This window comes from Choristoneura fumiferana, chromosome 15, assembly GCF_025370935.1.
Source record: "Choristoneura fumiferana chromosome 15, NRCan_CFum_1, whole genome shotgun sequence".
Classification (NCBI taxonomy): domain Eukaryota; kingdom Metazoa; phylum Arthropoda; class Insecta; order Lepidoptera; family Tortricidae; genus Choristoneura; species Choristoneura fumiferana.
Window position 1 is genome coordinate 5773460 of NC_133486.1, and position 25243 is coordinate 5798702.

Here is a 25243-nt window from a genome sequence, read left to right on the forward strand (position 1 = left end):
ACAAACAAGCACAAGGAACAAGTGTCATATTGTGAGTACCTAATGGGCAATGTCGTTTGTAATAAGCATTAATTATTATTTATTTCGTCATTGCGAATAATCACGTACAGTCGAGTTCATAAACATGTGAGCAAAAATTTGATAAAAAATATCTGAACATGACTCTATTGCACACGGCGTAGAAGATAGATAGATAGATAGTCACATGTTGTTGAAAAAATTATCAAAATATCCGAGGAATAAAGTTTCATATGCCTATAGACCTCGGTTCACAAAGTCAAACTCCGACGAAGATAGTTCTATATTCTCTTAACACCGTATTTTTGGCTGTGCGTTCCCACGAAAACAGTTACATATTACTTTAAGACCCAGAATTCCTTGAAAGCCTTAACATTTAAAAAAGATTGCTACTAAAAAGTAATCCTGACAACTCTAGTAAAAACTATACTTAATTGCATTGACGAATTCCTATTACTTACAAAGCTATAATCAAATTAAACTAAGCGAAAATTCAAATGCCCCTAGTGAAAAGTAACAATTTTGCAGAAGTGACTTTATTCGTCGGATGGGACGAAATATTTTAGCGAGATTGCATACCATTTCGATAATTTAATACTGGCCGTTTTGCTGTCAATGTGTGATTTTCTTCTAAAAACGTCAAAGCGCAACTGACAAAAATGTCAAATTCAAATACAAATTATGAGTGTAGAGTTTGAAATGAAGCAGAATTACTGACTTAGCAAAACATACGAAATACGAATATCTTTTAAAATAATGAAGGTATTCAAAAATAAATGCAATCAACTTAAAATTAAAAAATATATATGGGGTGTCGCGGGTCCCGGGTTCGATTCCCGGCGCCGGGGCTGATATTTGTATGAATAATACGAATGTTTGTTCTCGGGTCTTGGATGTTTAATATAGGTTTAATATGTATTTATCACCTATTGCTCACCTTGTAATTTTAATAATTTGTTTTCTGTATCGCTTACTATGTCTGGTGTACAATAAAGAGTCTTTGTATTGTATTGTATTGTATTGTATCTATATAAGTATGTTTATCCGTTGCTTAGTATCCATAGTACAAGCTTTGCTCCGTTTGGGACTAGGTCATGAAAACTCTCTTCTAGTTAAATAAAACTGCAGACATACATTAACATGGCATTATTATTTTTCAAGTAAGAATTACAAATGAATCTCGTGTTTCTTCCACTCCCGCCAAGAGAGCTCTACCTTGACAGTTCTCTCATGTAGTTAAAATAAGCAACTTATTTAAACAAATATTCAATTAATTATTTTTATAATAATATCAACGATGTGTAAATTAAAGAAATATTAAATTAACTTCATTCCTTTTACATTATTGTCAAAATAACCAGTATTTCATTTATTAACTTTATTGTGAGAAAAATATTGGAACGTATGAACATAAATTCATGACATACTGGTTTACAAATCTAACAGTCAATTGGTGTCAAGTGTCCCATTTATTATTTATAAATTTATTATTAATGGGCGGACCACATCGCCGGAAGAACAGATAACCATTGGGGGAGAAAAGTTCTCGAGTGGTGACCGCGAGCCGGAAGACGAAGCGTTAACAGGCCTCCCACTAGGTGGACTGATGAGATCGTGAGAATTGCGGGTGGGGGTGGATGCAAGTGGCGAGTTGTCGTTCATTGTGACGTTCTAAGGGGGAGGCCTTTGTTCAGCAGTGGACGTCTTGTGGCTGGTGATGATGATGATAAGTACAATTATAGTCATTACTAAAAGCGAATAAAAGAACGTCGCAAAATCACGTTTTCTCGATGGGAATCCTTTAAATTTTGAAATAAATATGTATGTATATTGTCGTTTAAGTTGCCAAAGCCACACAATTTTTTTTAAACTTTCAAATGGCTACCAATTACTGTTCAAAAAATAACGCTTTGCTTTTACAGTGGAACCATAGTAACAGGGTCTAGTACATTCTAAACCTAAATGAATAAAATAAAAATATTTTTATTCAGTAACAAAAATTACATATAACCATCCCAGCATCCTAAAAAGGTCTATTCGGCAGTCAAAAGCTTTTTTCACAGCCTGACATTAGCATAAACAAAGTGAAATCACATACACTTCGTTGGAGGTAAATAACGTTTAGCTTCTAAGCACTCAAAGGATGTCTGTCTCGCCGCCGAAAAGCTCTCGGCGAATTTTTTCATCTGCCGATGTCCCCCTCTATTTGCTTAGACCTGTTTCGTTAGAGATTGTGAGTTTCCATTGTGCAAGGAAACGAGTTAAAGTATTTTTATGAATATATTGGTTTTACCTAAGGCAACTTTAACTCGGGTCGCTTTCTTTATGTCCCCAGATTTCTCGAAGACGGCTGAACCGATTTAAACAAAGTATTTTCTGTTCGAATGGGTATACTTTCTTCTTGTTCCGAGTGTTACTACATCAGGATCTGATCACATTTTGAAGAAATCGAAAATTAAAGACAAACTCCTATCCTACCGTGATTGTCGAAAGTATACCGTAGAATGGGATGAGAAGGGATTGCGGGGGAGTAGAGTAGGAATAGAACTAATATTTTGTGTTTTCACTTGCTACTTAAAATTTCTGGCTCAGCTTGCACTAAAAGTATGTAGTTGTGTTATATTTTTAGGAAAAAGGAGATAATGTTGCTTAACAACAGCTTAATAATACGGCTTGTATTGTCTTGTACATTTATCTTAGTGGCCCGGAATCTTTGCTCTTGAATGTTTTTTTTAGTAGGCATCATAAATTAGGTCTCTCAAAAATGTGGTAAGTAACACGACAGGACCTTTACAATTTAATAGATATATTGCTGACTTGAAGAGTTCCTCATAACAAATAAAGCACGGGAGAATGCCTCCCGATTAGACGCTAGTCCTTTCAATATTTAGCTCGTGACGTGACGGTGGAAAGCCGGCAATGGAAATGCGGAGGCTCTTTGCATGTAGGACGTGAAGTCTTCGGCAAATATGGACATCGCGTATGAAGTCAAACAGAATTACGTATTCCATAAAAATATACCCCTTTTCGTGCACGTGACAACTGTAACGCGTTTCGGAACTCTGCCTTATCATTTTGTATTATCGTCATTCATCCTACTTAATAGTATAAGTGCGAAAGTTTATGAGTATGGTTGAGTGCGTGTGTGTTTTTACTCGTTCTCGTTAAAACGGCTGGACGGGTTTAGATGAAATTTGATGTGTAGAGATACCTGAACGTCTGGAATAACACAACGACTACTTTATTTCCCGATGTTCTGACTCGCACATAGCCGATTTTATTTACAAAATCTTATTTAGCATTCTTCTTGCCTTTGGTCTGAGGTAATGTAGATATATGGCAAGAGAACTGATAAATATGAACTGTTATCTATTTCGAATACCTGACCAAAAGAATTTTTGTTTGCTAACTTACAAATATGACAGAGCTAAATGTAAAAAAACTACTCGAGAAGTATTTTATAGAATGTGGTGGTGTTGCAGGAGTATTAATGTCACATTAGGACAAAAACAATCAACGTGAAAACAAAGATTGAAAAAAATAGGGTTACCATAATCTCCAAGCATTCCAGTTCAAGGTTTTTTTATTGCTGTACAAAACAAACGAAAGCATAATAATACATTTAGTCTTATCCTATTATGGTCATTTGATGAAAATGTGTTAATTTTCATTTTTTGTTCCACGACTCCGCAAAGCCTGTATAAAATAAGTAGGAAATAGTGTAAGAAGTATCTTTGGCTATAAACCTTATTAAAAATGTCAACTCAATAACAGTTTTATAAAGGTGTTAATGAAAATTCAGCGTCACGTGACAGCTCCGATTCCAATATTTCGATACAAAAAGGGATTATTTCATTTTCGATATTTCGCACGCACCATCGGAGTTGAATGTTCACCCAGCGGGTGTTAAAATGTGAGATAAATATGTTCATTCATAAAAGTACGTAAGTAGGTATAGACTTGGACGTATAGAGGTATAGACTTGGACGACATGGCATTTAAAGATGAGATAAAATTGCACGAATGGTGTTGTTCTGCACTTGATAAACGCGAATACAATACAATAACTCTTTATTGCACACACACACAGTAAGCAGTACAGAAAAGACAGGTATATACATAGAGGTTTTGCAGGTGGTAGGACCTTGTGCAAGGTCCGCCCGGATTGCTACCACCATCTTACTCGCTAATCCTGCCGTGAAGCAGCAGTGCTTGCACTGTTGTGTTTCGGCGTGGAGAGTGAGACAGCCGGTGAAATTACTGGCACTTGAGGTATCCCATCTTAGGCCTCTAGGTTGGCAACGCATCTGCAATACCCCTGGTGTTGCAGATGTTTATGGGCGATGGTGATCTCTTACCATCAGGAGTCCCACTTGCTCGTTTGCCACCCAGTAAAATAAAATAAAAAGAGATATTCTAAGGTAAGCAATGGGCGGCCTAATCGCGCGAATCATACAAGACAAGCCGTTACCTGTTTCGCTGTCCGTTATCGCTATGGTTATCGTTATCGCTATTCCGCGGGAACTATGCAAATTTTTCGGGATAAAAACTATCCCATGTCCTTCCCCGAGGCTCAAACTATCTGTATACCGAATTTCATCTAAATCCGTTCAGCTGTTTCGACGTGATGAAGTAACAAACAAACAAATAGATTTACATAATTTATTGAATCAGGCGTTACTTTGCGGAGGTCCATATCAATGAACTAAAAGAATTTCCTTGCTCACCCGCGACCTTACGATAGCCTAGCCTAGTCTAACAACTGGTAGCATGGTGTACGGTTGTGTCACTCTGAAGATGAGCTCTGGTTGAGTTCGAAACGCGTCAGTGTAGTGTGGTGGTGGTGATAGATGGGTTTGTGTGATTTGTGTGTGTTCTTACAGTGTGGAGGTGGAGGAACTGCATGAACACGCATATTTTGCATAAGCTTAGCTATCGTTAGGTCGCGGGTGAGCAAGGAAATTCTTTTAGTTCATTAAATAGATTTGCAGACTTTCGCAGTTATAACATTAGTGGGATAGTGTGTTTTTTTTTCAAGTTTCATAATCATCATCAGCCGGAAGCTGAACAGGCCTCCTCCTTAAAACGCCACAATCAACGAGAACTCGCTGCTTGCATCCACCGTTTGTCCATAACTCTTACGATATCGTTAGTACATCTAATGGGAGGCCTGGCAACGCTTCGTCTTCGGGTTCGTGGTCGCCACTGGAGAACTTTTCTCCCACGCCGGATCTCTTCTTCGAGTGATATGGGATATGGCCCGCCGTACGACATGTTAATGCACGCTTAAATAATTCTTCCCGTTATATTGGTGACTTTAGTTCTTCAGCGCATTTTCCAAGTGTACCTACCCAAAATCTTTCAGCAGATTGTTAGGTTAGTTTTTCTGCACACTCAATAAAATAAGTCTCAATATTTTTTTTGATTCAACGCTATTGACGCGGTTGACCATCGATCTATGTATAAAAAAACCAACCTGTTGAAACAAAATATTCCAGAATCATTTTAACAAAAACGCGAACTTAAACTAAGAGACAGTGCGTTTTCAATGTATGGTTTGTTTAGACAGTACCCCTTTGTACCCCAAAAAAAAATACACACCAAGCAATAATAGCCTTCAGATTTCCTGACAGCGTACTTAATCCAGTGCCACGGAGATTGTGACGTCACAAATACCAAAGATGGCGACCGCAGCGATCGGCGTTCGAACTATCCAGTATATTTGGGGAATGTCTGCATACTGGCTTTGATTGACATGGCTGACTTACCCCAAATTTACAGGGAAACCGTAAATACACGATCTATTTCTCAATAGCCAGTGATGGTTCACCTGAAGAAGAGAGGTGAATATACATAGCGATAGATATACATATTTGACACCTTAAAATATGAACAGTTTTACATTGAGCATGTTCTGTCCGATAAATATTCTACAGTGTGTTACCGGCAGTCAAAGCCTGAAGGGAGGTTAAAGTAACGTATTTCTGTAAATAATTAACCATGACATTAATTTTATTAATTAACTAAAATTCAGACTTTGTCATCTTTCTAACAAAATTATAATTGCCTGCAATGTACAGCAAGGTAAATTGACAAGGAAGTGTAAATGACAGCCGACAATAGGTACTTTGATTATTACTTGTCAATTTACTTTGCTGTACATTGCTGGCAACTATAATGTTGTTAGAAAGTTAATAAAGTCTAAATTTCAGTTTATTAATTAAATTAATGTCATGGTTAAGTTACAGAAATATACATTACTTTAACCTTTCTTAAAAAAACCTGGCTGCCGGTAACACTGTATAAAGTGATCAGTATGTCATGTAAATTTCTGAAATATTTGAACACGGACTCTATTGTTAACGGCGTAGAGTCGTGTTCAGATATTTTTGATCAAATTTTTGCTCACAAGTTTATGAACTCGACTGTACATACAATGTACATACAACACATGTACCTTATACACACCTTATCTACATTACATATACAGTCAGCAACAAAGATATGTATTCAGCCAAAGTGCAAAAAATATGTATATTTTGTTGTTGACTGTACCTTATACCTTGTACATGTATCTTACATTTTGTTCATGTTACAATTAAATTGTCTTTACTTCCTTAAAGAGTAAAAGGATTTAAATATTGTTTTATAGTCATCGCCTTCAAACCAAAGCATCAGCGTGCCGTACGCAATTGGCTCGTGTGATACGCTTTTATTTATTCACGAAGCAACCCGTTATTCATCGAACATTGTTACGGAAACAACGGATAGGAAGTTATAAATGACAATTCGGTTGTTCGCATCCCGTTCCCGATATTTTCATTGCGTTGATAACGTTGTAATAAATCGTTTATTTGTTTATCGGATTATTGCAGGATATTTTTATAAGTAGCATGATACGTTCTTAACCCGTTTTTAACTCGCTCAACTCGTGATTAAAAAATGGTAGGTAGCAAGCAAAGTCATTGTCAATTCGCGATATCTTCGTATCGAAGGTACCTGTACTCGAAGTATGTCTTGTCAATATTATTACAAGCTTTGTAAGAATACAGAATATTTCCACATGAGAAGGTACAGAAATCCAAGAGAGAAACGTAAAGACCTAAAGACGGGTCACAGCATCTACAGAGGCGTCAGTAAGTACAAATATCTTGGGTGCGCTGTGATAGACACTAACCACAGAGAGGAGAAGATTGATATCCGTCTTCAGAACGCCCTCAGATGTATAGCTGCTCTTCACAAGGTCCTAGTGTCCAAGCTACTATTCAGAAGAACCAAGATACGCGTCTACAAAACTGTCATTAGAACAATTCTGATGTATCTACGGTTTCGAAGCTTGGACACTAACTAACGCTCAAAGAAGAGAAGCTGCTAGTGGCAGAACGGAGATTTCTGCGGAAGATTATGGGGCCGACTCAGAGAGAGGACGGAAGTTGGAGGGTGAGAAAGAATAGGGAAATTGAAGACCTGGTATCTGAGCCCAAAGTTATAGGAGAGATCAAAGCGTCCAACTCCGGTGGCTCGGTTGTGGAAAGTTTGGGAGAGGATCAAGCCGTGAAGAGAGCGTACTTAAGACGACCGAGTGGACGTATACCGGTTGGTCGTCCCAGGTACTGCTGGAGTCTTTCACCTTTTGGACCTCGGGGTCGAAGGCTGGCAAAAGCAGGCTCAAGATCGTAAAAGCGTGGAGTAATCTGGTGTTGGAGGCCAAGACCCACTTTGAGACACTGCGCCCTGATAGTAAGTAAGTACAAGCTTTGTATGTAGGTATGTATGAAGTAATACTAGGAATCAAGATGTCTGCTATTTTGTGATAATTTGTAACTGTTGGAACGAAATTTAAAATAGTGAAATATTACCTATACTGCGTGTTTGCAACACCGCCCACCCTCTCACTTCTGACCACCGACCTAGCCGGTCGTACTAATAAGTTAATGTAAAGTAACTATCAATATTATATTTAATTAAACCACCGAAGATACATCAATGCACGGCTCAGCCCAACGGAAAATTGTCTTAATATTAATATCTTTCAATTTTATAGTGTAAATAATACTTGCACATCAATGCATAACGCAGCCGGTAGGATACGGAAAATTTGTCTTCATATCCTTCAATTTTATAGTGTTCAATAAATTATACTTGCAATACATTCTACCCACTTAAACTGATAGTTTGCTGGGTCTTTAAGCTTTCACGCTTATATTACTTAACCGATCGCGATTAAATTTGGTACGGAGATATTTTGAAGTCTTGAAAGAGACATAGATAGTGTTTATCCCGCAAAATTGCTTAGTTCCCGCGGACGCGCGATAAACCAATTCTGCGTAGTCGAAGTCACGGGTTACAGCTATTTGATATCGTGATAGTTTGAGGGCCTGAGAAGGACAAAGGATAGTTTTATCCTGGGATTCGTATAGTTACCGCGGGCGCGTGATAGTCGAATTATTAAAAAAAAAACAGAAGAAAACTAAAAAAATACGTATCACAGACACGAAATGGTCCCACCCAAATCAGCATAATGAGAAGTCGCGGGTTACTGCTAGTATTATTATATAATGCGATACAAACTGTGTCTGTCGGTACTATATGGGTCCTTTTTTCCTTTAGAAGAACGAAACCCTAAAAAAATACAATACAAGTGGGATTCTCTTGCATTAGATACTAGCCGTTTAGAATTATGTGTACTGTATAACTGTATAATCAACTCCCGCCACACAGAAGTCCGGTCAATGAAGCAAACGTGGTCAACCAGATTGATTAAGGTCATTGTCCTGGCCACAATTGGGCGGGTAATATACGTAATACATGGAAGGATTAAGCCGGGGCATCGAGTGATGCATTGGGTCCATTGTTGTATGAATCAGTGCGAGAGACAAAGATGTGCCGATGTCGAGTAGATGAAGTTACATTCTAGAATCTACAGTAGGGTTTTTGCTAAAGAACTCGAGGTAAACATTTTCGAGAAACTTGTCTTTAGTCAAGACAAAAAAACTCAATGCCTTGAGAAATCAATTGCATGCATTAGATAGGCAAGTTCAAAAAACACGCATACACACGATAGGTATGTATTTAATTTGAAAGTGGAAGATGGCATAAATGAATGTACTTATACTAATATACGTAAACTTTTTATTGAAAGAGAGAAAGAAGACATTTATTCACATTCACAAAGACACACAAATGAAAATACGTACACGACTTTGTGTCTCCGCAGAAGTGAAACGGCCGCTGCTGACTCAGCATTGTGCTGAGACGGTAGACGCCTGCAGCGCTGATTTTCTGTTATTTTGTATATTTTGTTCTGTTTTTTGTGATTTTCGTTTTTTTTTCTTTTCTTTCTGTTGCTTTTTGTCATGTTTTTTGTTGATTTTTGTATTGTATAAAACAGAGAAACAAACACAATTAACAAACGTTAAGATACAAAAGTGCAAAGTGAACTTATCCCTTTAATGGATTGCCAGTCAATCTTTGAGTGGATGAAAGGAGCATTCAGTTAGGGACGAACAAAGAGTTTAAAAGTCAAAAATAGGTACAATACAATGCTTTAAATAACATAATACATATAGACATAAAAATAATTCTATCATAGAAATAAAATACTACTATGTAACTAGTATAATACGAACAGTACATACCTATACATAAGAATAAATAGAATAAACAAAGTTGGCATAAAATTTGTTGGCCCACTCTACGATTACATACAAAATTACCTATTAGGTACTCAATACATTTGAGGGCCAGATTTTTTGCCACTCAGTATATTTTCAAAAATGGTAAGGGGCGCTGTACCATTGCTACTCGTACAACATATTTGTAACCACACAAAAAAACAAAGGCTGCTCTAATATGTACATCTTGTGCCCAAATGGTTGTCTGGAACCCTTGTTCCTTACAGATAACCATGACTAGATAACTGGTAATCTGTGAAGAATTTTTTTCTTCCAGTATAACTAGTTATCTTCGAGGATTTTATTTTCTCCACAGATAACTGTTTTTTTAACGGTTATCTGCAAGGAGAATCCATTCCTTCCAGTTAACTAAGAGATCGCTTTTAAGCGATAAGACCGCCAATTGTCTGCCCTGATTTTGTGTTTATATTATACTTTTTTATACTGATTTGTGGTGTAAATAAATAATGTAAATGAATCCCGTATCTACTCGTATTTTAATTTAATCGTTAAGCCGAGAAGAGGCTTGTGTCTGACTACTGGACTGTGTTGCTAAGACAGCTGAGCTGCACAGTCTATTGATACTGTCAATGAATAGAAAATGTATAGTACATTCGCCATCAGATATATCCACAGATATAGATTACACTAGATAACTTCTTCTTCTTCTCTTTTAAAATTTGGCTTTTCTGTCCTAATTAATAGGACAATTTCGCCAGTGTCAAAGTAAACTCTCTTTGGAGACGTTTGACGTTGTACGGTGGTTGTAGTTTTTGCAACTTAATAGTAAAATTCCAGAAACCACGTGGAGACAACTTGCGCATTAAAAAATGTCAGACACGTTAGCAATATAGAATTTTGTGATCACTGTTCACTGTTAAGGTTAATCGCCGCATTATATAGACTATCAAAATTATACTTCAACTAGCCAAAGAAACAGAAATAGCAAAATCAGATATTGTCTACATCCGCCATGTTCGAATGCTACAAATCGAATCTACACTAGATAACGCAAACACCTCAATCTGTATGAAAACCAACCGTGTCACTTTTTTATATCTACTGTGACGTCTCAAGAGCGATTAGCGATGTGAATTCCCCGATTTCCGCGTAAAATCGATTCAAATGCGCCGCCCGCCCGCGCCATGGGACTCGAGTCAGTCACTAGTCATGATTAGTCAGTTAGCGGTCTTTGTATGGGGCCAACCCCGACGTTTGGTCGGGGTTCGAATACGGCACATGCACTCTATTCTATTATTAATCCATGTAGCTACATTTTTGACCACCTTGGCCGCTCCGAAATATCTGATGGTGACGTACTATTTTACTGTCTGTACATTGAAGTTTTCGCAAGTACCCTTGAAATAATGTTCATCAATTTCATCATCATCCTCATCATCGTCATCCTAACCCAAATGCCCAGCGGCACAGGCCTCCTCTCAGATGAGGGGGCTTGGGCCTTAGTCCCCACGCGAGCCCAGTGCGGATGGGGAACTTCACATACACAGTTGAATTGCTTCGCTGGTCTGTCCAAGTTTCTTCACGATATTATTATTAAGTTCCGTAAATCGGGGTTGCTTTAGGAAATTTTGGGGCTACTTTGATAGATTTAAAATGGCTATAAAAACGCAAATACTAATTCATAGCTCGATTGAGCAAATGAAGTAAAAAGTTAGTTAATTTCACTCCCATAAATGGTCCAAAAATAAAGACATGGCTTAAAAACTTTTTTCCAAAGTAACCCCGTTTTGCGGTTCACTAAAAAAATGGACGATTTTGAGTTTCGAGCTTTTTCGAAAGTAGAGACAAAAGGTCTAAAAGTACTCCATGACTGGAGCGTCAAAGTGTGTACATAATTTTTCAAGCCTTTTTTTTAATAGTGGAAATAAATTGCAATCAAACTTCTTATTCATTTAGTTCAGTTTTAAATGGAATAATGTTATTAATTGGCAATATCATGACAGCAAATGACATTAGACCGCAGAATCAAAGAACGCCCTTGTACTTAACAGCTGTTTAAATCATTTTAATTGCCGTTAAAGTAATTAACGCTTTCGCGAGTTCCGTTAAAAACTGGCGTCTCGCCGCGGCTGCAAGCTTTGGGCCGGTGTTATACAATTAGAACCAAAGTAATTATAACAAAAAAGTAGTTAAATGTAGAGTTTTAACACACTCATCTCGTTAACACACCTCACCTTACCTACTACATAAACAATAATAAGTATTTAGGATCAAATAAATAGGCAATGAAACGAAGGTATAATCAAATCATATATCAAATATCATAGACAATAAAAAATACTTTAAAACCGAAAAGGCTCCAAACAGTTATGCATCTTGCACAATAAGAGAAATATAATTTTCTTCGTCTGTATACTTCTCTAGAAAAACAATTTCCAGTTATTAGCTTTTTGAAAAAAAACGATTTGTGGAAGGAGCACGACAATAACGTCAAATGTCAATAAAAATTGGGAAATTTAAGTCAAACAGTATTTTATTGTCCATTTATTGTGAGATAAGGTTCATGTATGAGTTTCCTTGTTATGAAAGTAATTGTGAGCCCGTGAATCGTGGAAATGTACGAAGCCGGAGCGAATCGCTAGTTTAGTAATAGAATGCAAGACTAATCTATACACTTCTATATTAATATTATAAATGCGATAGTGTGTGTTTGTATGTTTGTCCGTCTTTCACGCCGAAACAGAGCGACAGATCAACGTGATTTTTAGCATAGAAGCATTTAGCGGGCGAAGCCGAGGGCAAAAGCTAGTTAATTATAATTCTAAAACTAGATACGTAATGTTAAATTTGGTGCTATTATTGCCCTTGTGTGCCCTTACATGGCTTCATGTTCTGACTCAGACAGCGACTTTAACACCTTAAAATAATGTATCTACATGCATATCATGACTTCGGGATATTATATGTTCAGAAACGACTATCAAATGGCCTTTATTAAGAAACCTGGTATATGCGGGTGCATCTTAATGTTTACATTAAAGTATCGGTAATACTTTTTTTAACAATGCATATCTGTACATATTGTAGAAAACTTATGACATGCATGTAGATAATAATAATAATTATAAATAAAACTTTAGTTTTTTATTATCTGTTTTATTTAAGCTTTGGTAGGTACTTCAAATTAGTTATCAGTAACACTAACTTAAAAATACAGGCCATATCTGAACATATTATAGAAAACTTATGATATGCATGTAGATAAAGCTATGTATGCGGCTATACATAATTAGGCATTAAAACACTCGTGTGACCTTATCATGAAACTCGCCTACACTCGTACTTTAATGCCTCTCATTATGCACCAGCCACATAAATAACTAGTATGTGACTTTTTTTTTATTCGACTGGATGGCAAACGTGCAAGTGGGTCTCCTGATGGTAAGAGATCATCACCGCCCATAAACATCTGCAACATCAGGGGTATTGCAGATGCGTTGCCATCCTAGAGGCAGTAATTTCACTGGCTTCTTACTCTCCACGCCGAAACACAACAGTGCAAGCACTGCTGCTTCACGGCAGTATTAGCGAACAAGATGGTGGTAGCAATCCGGGCGGACCTTGCGCAAGGTCCTACCACCTGTGCCCTTAGTGTAAGTTTTCGGTTACAAAATACGTCTCGATCGCGTTCGCGTTAAGATCTCAATTTATATGGAAACACGAACATCGCAAACGTTCCGCTAGAGGCGCTGTTCGTGTTTCCATATAAATTCAGATTTTAACGCGAACGCGATCAAGACGTATTTTGTAACCGAAAACTTACACTAGGGGTACTGCAAACTATGCAATACAACTCTTTATTGAACACCACAATGTAGTAAGCAGTAACTACAGCAACAGACATTAGCTACGCAATACGCAATATATGGGAAAGGACGGGAATTAAGAGCACCGCAGTGTTTTTCAGACTGGCTAAAGACCGAATCAGACATATGAAGCTGACTGCTAACCTTGACTACTAATAGATACACTTGAAGAGAGACAGAAAACAGAGGTACAAGCAGGTAACATCAGACTTTTAATAAATAAATGAAAGAATAAACAATTAAAGCAATTAAACCCTTCGTTTTCAATCTTGGGTCTATCCCGCATAATACGTCCAAGTAAGAGCTGCGTGGCAACATCTTGCACTAATTGGTCCGCGGCCCGGAGATGCGCGATTTATAGCATTCGGCACCTGCAACCATTTCTTAGCATTTTACTGGCTAGAACAGGTATTATAATCATATTTGAGATTCGGGCTATTTATGGAAGGACAAAGCCAAACATGCCAAGGTCACAGCTGAGAGGATATTTTTCACTTAATTGAAGTTAAAGGCGAAATAATTTAAACACATTCTCAAAATTACAGCTCTCCATAAACATATTATATTATGTGTTAAACATAAGTTGAACAATCGGTCTAAGGTAGCACAATAAGTTCCTCGTTCAGGTTCAGATTTTGATTTCGCAATTGCGGCCCTCGCATCTGTAGCCTCGAGCAAAACATTTTTAAATAAACACACTTAATTTAAATATTTTCTTCATTTCAGAGTTTCGCAAGCTAATATTTTAATGCGAGGCATGCATAGTAATTTCTTTTCTCGCAACTTATGATTGGACGCGAGATTTCTTGGGATAGCCAACTTTGCCCGGCTAGCGTTTGTAGCTTAATGTTTGTACACGCTACGCATAACAAGGATATATCCAAAAAAATAATAGTTTTTAGAATTCATTATTAAATATAGATTAAATAAAATGAAATAATAATAATAAGAAGACAAAGAAAACTTACCTAAGAAACCTTAACTAAATATGTTACTATAGTTTTTTTTTAATTCCAAACTATCAAGCAAGCAACACCAAAGGATTTCCGATACTTTACCAGCTTAGATGAATAGTCCGGTTGTTTTACTGACTATCTTACTCTCCCTCCACGCCGGAACACATCAGTGCAAACAGAAGAACTACTACGAAATTCGAAAATCGAAGTTTGTATTGTACCATCCCTCTCACTTTCGTATTAGCGGGACGGTACGTGCGAAACTTAAGATTTTAAAAACTAAGAAACTTTGTCTGTCTTTGCTGTCACTCGAAAGGGATCAGGATAGTAACTAGAAGAAAAATTGATAAACTATACTGTGATGAGCTATGCTTGGAGCTTTTATGCGAGATAGAATCCGAATTACGGTGGACTAATGACATCGCGAGAGTTAGGAGAAACGGAGCGGAGATGTATAGAATAAACACAATCAATTTTGTAATGTAATACAGTGTCGTAGATTTTTTCCGACGTTTTATGATGATTTTAAACATCTCCATCTCCGCTCTGAGCGTTCGAAGAATGTACTCAGCTGTCTAAAATACTAACAGTACGCTACCTACTAGTAAAGTGTTGTAAGTGTTAAACACAACACAAGGTATGCCACTTTTAGTAGGAAACGTCGTTTTTGTTTGTGATGAAAGTGGTCGTTCGGAATAGGTTAACTTTGCCTACATAATATTACCTACCCTTATCCATATTATTCTCGCGTAGCGACGCTCGAAGGCCGTACTCAGGTCGCGTATGAAGAGAATTAGACTTTTTAAACTAGCGAACTTCGATTTTGCCTCATTCCTGCCTTTCCAGGTGGGCTGCATACTTAAATATTATATTTTCATCTTGGTTCAATGCTTTTTAAATGCGAAAGTTATAGAGAGAAGGAGAGAGAATAATAAATACACATACGCGCAAACATACGCGTATGTGTGTTTGTTACTCTTTAATGCTTTAGGTAAACTTTGGTATATACATGGTTCAGCCCTGCCGGATTTACTAATTAAAGCTACTATAATAGTACCATTATTAGTGAGATTAACTTTTTTTTTTGTTGCAAACAAAAAGTTATTAAATTATTTTTAAATTTTAATAAAAGTAAGTAAATTATTTTCAAAAAATAAGTTATTTACACTCTGTAATTAAAAGTGTGGGGTTTTACAAAAATATGATTGTGAACGATCTATTATCAATTACTGAGTGTATAGGGTTGGTCCTGCTCACATCTCCGAATCACCGTCTAGAAAGAGCCATTAAATTTTACACGGATGTGTTTCATGAAAATGAAAACCCTGATCTAATTTTAGAGAATTATCATAGAATATAAAATTCCCAAGAATTATAATTATTTTGGTAAACAAACAGTTGTTTACCAAAATAATTATAATTCTTGGGAATTTTATAAAAAAAGGTACAGACCTTTTTTACCTGACTGCCCGAAGGGTTATGTTTTGCGAGTGTATGTATGTATATCTATTTCTTTGGTCCTCTCTATAGCCTAAACGGCTAAACGGTTTTCGGCGTGTACATCCATAAATATGGACAGTCGGGACCCACTAATGCGAATTTTGCAGATGGTGCTGCAGGTGGTAGGACCTTGTGCAAGATCCGCCCGGGTTGCTACCACCATCCTGTTCGGTAATCCTGCCGTGAAGCAGCAGTGCTTGCACTGTTGTGTTTCGGACTGGAGAGTAAGACAGCCGGCGAAATGACTGGCACTTGAGGTATCCCATCTTAGGCCTCTAGGTTGGTAACGCATCTACAATACCCCTGGTTTTGCAGATGTTTATGGGCGGTTGTGATCTCTTACCATCAGGAGACCCACTTGCTCGTTTGCCATCCAGTCAAACAATAAAAAAAAATGTTTGGCCTGGTCACTATTAATAATGGGTTAGATGACTACCAAACCAAATGAATTTAAACAATTACTTTGTTTACCTGCGACCTTTATGATAGCTATGTTTATGCAAGAAATGGGTTTCGACTGTTAAAGTTTTAGTTACTTAGTTTAAGCCGAGTTCTGCAGGATATATCGTGCAAGTTGCATTAGGTACATTGCGGCGCTCGATTGACTTCTACAAACTCGTTGGCTTTACGGTCTCGTAATGTAATTTTTCTTGCAAGTCTAAACTTTGCTTAACAGAATTCGAAACTACTAGACTTTATTTTTCTTTTTTAGTTTTTAATTATTTTTTTTAATAAATCCATGGCGTTATTCTTAGAACTCAACCGACACATCCACAACAAATAAAAACCACTGTCAAAATAATAAATAATATTACCTCACCACCCTTCCTCTACGAGCCCTTGAAACGAAGTCAAACTCTATCTCTTTCCCGCAACCCATCTATCCTCACTTGGGACAGGGATAGCAGACTCGGGAGATGGAGGCACTTGAAAACTTGCTTTTTCCAAGTAATGCCTTTGAGGAAATTAAATAAACTGCAACACCGCATCATAAGCATCCTTACGAGCGCCGGAGAGGGCTGGTTTCCATTGTATCACATCACGAGACGTTAATTTCATTGCTTCCGGCTATTGGACACCACCAATCAGTAGGCATACTTTTTATGAGCTGTCAAAACACGACGCCCTATTAATTTCTTATGGTAACACTGCAATGTGATGCCTATCATCTTCGATCATCAATACGTACTAGATTCAAGGTCACAGCTCTGAAAACGGCCAGAGAAATAAGAGCACAAATTTATTTTGTGCTCTTATTTCTGACAGTACGCGTCAACCACAGCCAACGTGCGGACGTGAATAATACCACAATTGTGCGCTTAAAAATTGCGAAAGCAGCCACCATTACACTAAGGTTTCGGAAAGAATATCTTTCTTTAGGTAAGTACAAGTCAGTATTTCATTTAAAATACGTAAAAAATAGCAGTTAACATTTAAAAATCAATAATTTATTGTTTGGCCAACCATCTTGCCAATAATCGGCGGTTCTGGAACAAAAAATCCATGGAGTAGTTCTATTTTAAAATGAAAATGATTTTTTTGTAGATTTCCTAGTAATCCTTTTTGCTGTGTAGAAAGGATATATACTGTCACGAAAGACAGATAAGAAGAACTTTAGGGGCCTTACAAAAATTCAACTATTTATTGACAATTTTGAACAGATAACGGCGATTCCCAAAGTGCAGGTATAGTTACATAAAATGTTAAAATAATATAAGATTAAGTGTGGTGAGATGGAGTAGAGGAGTTATCACTTAAGTCCAGCTATATTATTAAAGAAGTCGTAAAGCTTCAAGTTCAAGCCGTATACTATTTATAATATTACCGTTAATTGCAAATTCACGTCAAACAACAGAAAGTTCAGGCAGCGGTATTAATAGAATCGACGTCGTCAAATCGAAATGTTGTCAATTATACATTTACTAATGGGAACCTTTGCACCAGGGACAACTCGAGGGGGCCTTTTTGACTAGCCTTAAGCTCTTCCTTTGAAGTGGCAATGGCCATATAGCACGGAGAATAGATGGCCGTTGGGGCTGGAAAGTTCTCGAGTCGAGACCGCGAATCGGCAAGCACAGCGTAGGATGTCCACCAACGAAATGGACGGATGACCTGGTTAAAGCCGCAGGTTCACGGTGGATGCAGGCCGCTGCCAACCGAAGCGACTACGGCTGAGATGATGATAATGAAGCTCTTCTTAAGTCTAAATGTTTTTTTTTAAATCTGTATTATTTGTTTTCTTGACATGAATAAATGATTTAAAATTTATTTAATTATCTATAAGTACATTTCATTTCAGGTCATAAATTGTAAATGTAAATATTATTATATAGTTGTATTTGTTTGTGTTACATCTCTGTCAAATAAAAAAATGTCTGTCTTATATAATTGCGGCTCCATTATTACCCTGTTCCTAAAATAGAATGTCATCCTTTTGAAACTTAAGTTCTTTTGTTTATCGAACGCTTTTGCTCGTCTTGTGACAAAACGTCGTAAGTATTAAATAAAATCATTATTATTTGGATCTTTGTTGCTTAGATTTAAGGTATACTTTAAGTTAATTTAGAAGGTAAAAGAGATATCGCTATAAGTTCGGCCACTTTTTCGCTTTGATTTTGTATGGGACCTTGAATCTAGTAGTATCGTTCATCAAAGCCTATCATCAACCAATTCGATCGACTAACCTAACTAATCATTTATTCCAAAGCTTAGTTAGTTCGTATACACTCACAGTTTCACCGTAGACGTTGAATCTTATCCCGTAATGCCGTACAAAGTACAATGGGAACACGCTCTTCATATCGCAATGTGCGGATGCTTGGCGCGGTTGTGTCTTCCTCCAGCAAATATATGGCAAATGCGATCTCTCAGCCGAGTTATCTGGGAGATATATGACAAAAATGTGAGTCAAGTGATGCTAGTTTGCAAACTCCATGGAGGCATCTTGGGCTAGTTTTATTTATGGTCTTTGTTTGTTTGTATAAAGGCAATCTCTGGAACTAACAATGCATTTTAGAAATAAGTCCACTAATGGAATAGCAGTCCTTGATTAGATGGGTTTTGTATTGTTTAAAACTGTCATGATTTTCACTCATAATTGCATTGTTGTAACGTTTGGCGAGATGGTAGGACATTGTTAGTGATGTGTGTCGAGTGGGGTGACAAATAAAAATGACCAAGTGCGGGTAGTTCGAAGGACTCGCACTGCTAGGTAGACTTGACACCCCACACTTCAGTCTACTCGTGACCACGGCAACTGTAATGTGGTCGAAACGTCGAGGTAAATATTACTCGTGTGTTTAGCGTAATCCCGTTTGTGGTTAGGGTTATCGACAAAATTTTCGTGGAATGCAGATAAAGTTGCTAACAAAACTTAGTCATGTAGTGTCCTGTAGTGTTTTACGTCGGTTTCGCACGTGTAAACTATTGGATCCAGCAGTTGAAAGGAACTTCTGGGATTTTCCTAAATTCCCATTGGAATTCTCAGACTTACATTCGAGTTTTTATCCGGATCCTGTGCGTGTGAATATCGAGATAAAAAGTATCCTGTGTTAAACCAGACGTCCAGCTATCTAAATAAATAGCGAAGTTCATCAAAATCTGTCCAGCCGTTTTAGCGTTAATGAGTAACAAACACACACATACATTTTTTTTTTATTCGACTGGATGGCAAACGAGCAAGTGGGTCTCCTGATGGTAAGAGATCACCACCGCCCATAGACAACTGCAACACCAGGGTATTGCAGATGTGTTGCCAAACAAGAGGCCTAAGATGGAATACCTCAAGTGTCAGTTATTTCACCGGCTGTCTTACTCTCCACGCCGAAACACAACAGTGCAAGCATTGCTGCTTCACGGCAGGATTAGCGAGCAAGATGGTGGTAGCAATCCGGGCGGACCTTGCACAAGGTCCTACCACCTGCAGACCCGCACATTATACTCATAAACTTTTTCCTTCTTAAAATTCCCTCCGTGTCCCCGGGATCCACTCCTAAGATACAGACTTGGTGATAATGGGACTTAATGGAAAGTATTCCCTTTCCAAAACGCAATAATTTTTCGAAACGTTTTATAAATGACGGAGTTTTGAGGTAACAATTTTGCAGATAATTAAAAATACACACAACACACTGACAATTTATAACCTAGATCAACATACAATACCTACCTAAATTTATTTTTCCCAGAAAATCACAGAATTTCTTTTAAACTTGGTAAATTTGGATAATGATTAACATTAATTTATGCGTAAACACGTCCTACTACACTAAGTCACTAAATGCGAAAAGATCTGCATTCTTAAACTAACAATGGCATTAAACACTACAATAAATTGCCGTGTATTAACAACATGGTCTACAATTAAAGTAAACATCATTGTATTTGGGTTAGGCCGATCATTGTGTCTAGTATGTAGTTCACAAGGATAGCGGTCGTGTATGACTCTGGGACAATGTACGACAGTATTAACGCGGAACGTATACGGACACCACGTAATGCGGCGTAGTGTACTTTTGGTGATGTTCTTGATTTCTGTAAGTTTGTTTTTTAATGATATTTGTGGTTATGTCAGTTCTAAGCTGCTGGTATTTTTGGAAAGTTTGGTACGGAAACCATTATTGGTGGTTTAAAGATAATATTTTAAACTAATAAAAGTAATAAATAATAATTCAATTTATTATAAAAACTCGTGGCTTCCTGTGATAAAAAATCACACTCACATTCAAAGTGTGTTCGAAGTGCTTGGGCTGCACACTCCCCTATGAATTTTCAGAAGTGGAACGTACCTATATATTTGTACACATAATAATAAAATATAAATATATATAATAATATAAGATGATATTATTATGGTTTAAGCTGTTGACTGTCCATTGAATTGATTACAATCAATTTCAAGTCAACCCTATCTTTTTTACCTAAAACAAATATTTACTTGACTATTATAAAAAAAAAACAATTACAAAACTAAAACAAAATATAAAACAAACTAAAATTACAAAGTAAAAATGTCGTCCAATTTTTCTGCCTTAGGCATTAACTCCAAGACACTGGCCGCATGACCTCTCTGAACTGTTAATCCTAATTTTTGCGAGAGGTAAGTGCCAGCCCTGGGGTCGCCTGAGGGCAAAACCAGACGAGATGACAGATCTTTAACAAAAATTGATGATGTCATTTAATAATATTGTAAATCTGTTTGAAAAAATATACCTACCTCGTTGAGTTTCTTGCCGGATTCTTCTCAACAGAGGTTTTTCCGAACTGGTGGTAGATTTTTTTTTGACATTCATAACTGCTTGTTATAGCCTAAATTGAATAAAGATATTTTGACTTTGACTTGTAATAGTTTAAATCAACTTACATTCTCATCATCATCATCATTAGCCGGAAGAAGTCCACTCAGCTGTTGAACAAAGACTCATTAAAACGGTTCGTGGGCACCACTCAAGGGCCACTTTACAAACAACAATCTACAACATACGACATTTCTCAAAATTCTTTGAGCCTTTACACTTATGTTTCATGTACTAATGTTATGTTATATTCCCTTTTTCTAGACCAAAATCAAAGCAATGCGGTCCGATTCAGATGAAGATGCACACTTGTACCTAGAAACAAATCCGTACAGGCGAACGACCATGAACTTCGACGATATCTTCGCAAGGAGCCTCACAACCTTACTCCTAGCCGACCAGACTTCTTCAAGCAGCACAACAGAAGAAGACTTCCACTTAACAATACCAACGCAGTACATTGACAACCCAAAAACACAATCATCGAGGGTGACCCCTACTCTCCATGTACACCTGACATCTCCATCACCAACCTCCAAAAAGAGCAGAAGAAGAAAAACAACAACAGAAGAGTACATAGAAGAAATAAAACCTACGAAAATTACGACCACTACGCTTAAGTATCAAAGGGGTGTCCTTGATTTGCTATTTCCCGCCGCGCGCGTCAAAGGTTTTAAATCATTCTTTGACGGTTTCCGGAAAATTTTGTCACATACTTTTAAATGATGAAGTGATGTGACCAAACAACTGTTTGCTGTGTAAAGTCTGTTGACATAGAGTTGAAAAGTATTATGATATCGGCTCGAAATAGCAACTGTCGCTAAATTGTAGCAATCTGTGCGACCGGCGTCGCTTATCACCGTGGGCGTTGAGTTTCGTGGTACCGGCACTCAGTTGTTGTCAAACGGGATGCGCGGGTGGCTTCGCGTGGTTTTATAGCCATTTTAGCACGAAATTGGGGTGAAGGGCATAATTGTGGACTGAGCCTTTGGCTTGGAATGGGACACAAAACAGGCTATTCAATAATAATAATCTATAAATATCGTTCTTTCCATTATTATTTTATTATCACTAGTAAAATTAATGAGCGGGCCGTATTTGTTGGTGAGTTAAAACCCCCGATTTCATCAACTCTCTATGAACAGACTTTAGTACCTGTTACTTCTTTTCTTTACACAATACTAAGTAACAGATTACACTGTGACAAACTGGGTGTTTGTGTTTGATGTGGACTTAAATACAAATTTTTCATGAGTGACGTGTAGATAAGTGAAAAATGAAAACTGGTTTTATTTTGTAAATGGTTGTTTTATTTTCGCTGCGATCGTTTACAATGGCGTTTATCGAGAAGTATATTTTATACGAAATCGTTCTGGTTTCATTGTGGGCGTTAATTGAAAACAGTTTATATATTAATCAGCTCGCATATCCTGACATTGCTTCCCGTATACCAAATATCAAAATTTCTAAATGTTTAGTCGACCAAGTATATTATGTCTATTTCTTTGCTCCACTCCGTATAGCCGAAACAGCTGAAACATTTTCAATAGTGGTATCATTAGAGTCGTCAAAACTGTCGGAATAACATAAGGTATATTTCAAAATAACGTCCACGAAAAAAAATCTGGAGGGGGATTCTTTTTTGTTACAATATGGGTATCAAATGAAAGCTAATAATTAGCCCATTCCAAAAACATACATGTTATTTATGACACCTAGAGACTATAATTTTAACAGGAGCAAGAAAGTGTAAAATGAAAAAATTACAAACAGTGAAAAACCCGTTGTCTTAAAAAAACTTTAAATATAAGCTTAAAACGGAACAAACAAGCCTAGTATTAAAAATAACTTCAAACTGGTTCAAGTCTAACGATTAAATCGAGATTTTTCAGTAAGCCATTAGATATTTCAGTAAGAATTATTGAAAATTATAAGTAGTCAAAATAACACCACAAACTTAATACCTTTATGGACAAGTACAGTTAACCGCATAAACAGGATGTAGAATTCGTCACTAGTAGTCATTGTTTGAAGAGCTACAAGCGCTCGAGTGCCGTTTGCGTTATGAACAACCTCGCAACCAACCAACTGTACTCGACATAAACTCACTGTAATTTTTTTAATGCTTATTTTTTAATCATTAGTAATTCTCGTTTTTTGAACATCCCCAAGTTAAGATTGGTTTGTGGAGTCTTTTTGTACTTTTTTATTTCAACTCTTAATTTGTTACTTCTACGGTCATCCCGTGAAATCCAACGAAAATACAAACTGAAACATAGATGCACAGAAAAAAAAAACAGAAAAAGAGACCAGCGCTGGGAATCGGACCCAGGTCCTCAGCATTCCGTGCTGCGTGTCATACCCCTACACTGCCATCTAAATTCAAAGGACGACCGGATAGCCAAGGTGGTTAGAAAACCTAATTATGGAGCTTGAGGTCCTGGATTCGATCCCCGGTCGGGACAGATATTTGTAAGTATCAACAATACGAATTTTTGTTCTCGGGTCTTGGACGTTAATTATACTTAAGTATGTATTTATCTAAATTAGTGTTTATTCGTTGCCTAGTGCCTATAATACAAACTATGCTTAATTTGGTACTACTAGGTCAATGAGGGCTATCGTTTTTTGTCTCACTAGATGGCGCACTGTTGCGTGAGGTTTTTAAGTATGGCGTTCAAAGTCTGTTATTACGGGCGTGAAAACAAAGTTTAGATTAAAATCATATTTACACATACACCTTAAAACCGTACCATAAAAATATCGAGCATGCCACAGTGTTGCATAGTCCCCGTTTTATTCGGAAAAAAGGGAGGACAAAGGTTTTGCGAAAGACAAAACTGTCTCAAAACACAGACATTCATTGCCCCGGAACGCATATTTGCCATAATTAATTTCAGATATTGCAAAATATTCACAAAATTATTCTAATTATAAATAAACCCGCGTAGCTCACCCAAAAACTATGAGATTTGACATTTCGGAGACCTCACGCTACACTAGCGCCTCTAGTGGCGAATTCATACGCGATAGCCCTCATCAATTGTTCCTTGATATTTATTTATTTATTTAAATGTTAAATCATGCGAGCAAAGCCACGTGTAAAGTCTAAATTCAAATCTAATCATCAAAATTAGCTAGAATTGTTTCCCCAAAATCAATTTCAAAATTCAGTCATAACAATATTAAAGGTACGGGTACAGCGTGAGCGCTTAACTAAAACGTGATTCCCGCTGATTGCTCTAATTATGCTCGAAACGCGCCGCTTGAGCACTGAGCACTTGAGCATTTGAGCATTCAGTACTTGAGCATGCACTCGTCGCTCGTTGCCGCGTGTCAATTATTTTTCTGGATTAACTCCAACTATTTTAAAAACGGAAGTCGATGCAATGTGAATAAATAGGTAGTGTGAGATAAATTTTATCAAATACTGTCCTGCAATACGAAAACCATTTAGTTTAAAAAAAACATAGATTCTAGAATAGAATAGGATTATTTTATTTGACAGAATATTATAAACGAGGTTGAGTCTTCATTGGCAATAAAAAAAAAAACGTTATCCCTTCGAAATTACTTAGAATATTTAAAAGCTGATTAATAAAAACGAATCAACAAACTGGACAAAAAATCATCTCAAATCTCATTATTCCCAACTCTCAAAATAATCATACTAAGAGTTTAGATGAACACAAAAGCTTAAAGCAGTGGGTGATTTTAATGAATTCGGCAAAGCTTTTGAAGTTAGTGGAAATAGGCCCGCTTTTAATTATTCCGACTACCGCTATAATACTTGGAATTAATTGCGCGATATCAAATTAAATCTATTTTTGATACGACGTAAGTTTGCCTTAGATAATTATGTTTGTATTAAGGTGGTTCAATTAACCTTTTGGGTAAATTCATGTAATTAATATTAGTGATACCGAAAAAACTGGACCTATAAAAAATACAAAGTGCATAATTCAAACTTGATA

General features: G+C 37.0%; 1 protein-coding gene across 1 annotated transcript; it reads left to right on the forward strand.

Annotated features, from left to right (window-relative positions):
- Positions 1 to 20429: 20429 nt before the first annotated feature.
- Positions 20430 to 22547, forward strand: LOC141435655 (uncharacterized). The gene is made up of 2 exons (XM_074098389.1): positions 20430 to 20510; positions 21534 to 22547. Exons 1-2 carry the CDS (start codon positions 20472 to 20474, stop codon positions 21993 to 21995), a joined length of 501 nt encoding a protein of 166 aa, XP_073954490.1. The 5' UTR covers positions 20430 to 20471; the 3' UTR covers positions 21996 to 22547.
- Positions 22548 to 25243: the final 2696 nt, after the last annotated feature.

Bases quoted from the DNA above. Each gene is read 5' to 3' on its own strand.
- LOC141435655 (XM_074098389.1), top strand. From the start codon at position 20,472: ATGCGGCGTAGTGTACTTTTGGTGATGTTCTTGATTTCT. The intron at 20,511-21,533 runs GTAAGTTTGTTT...CCCTTTTTCTAG, and splicing joins TGGTGATGTTCTTGATTTCT to ACCAAAATCAAAGCAATGCG.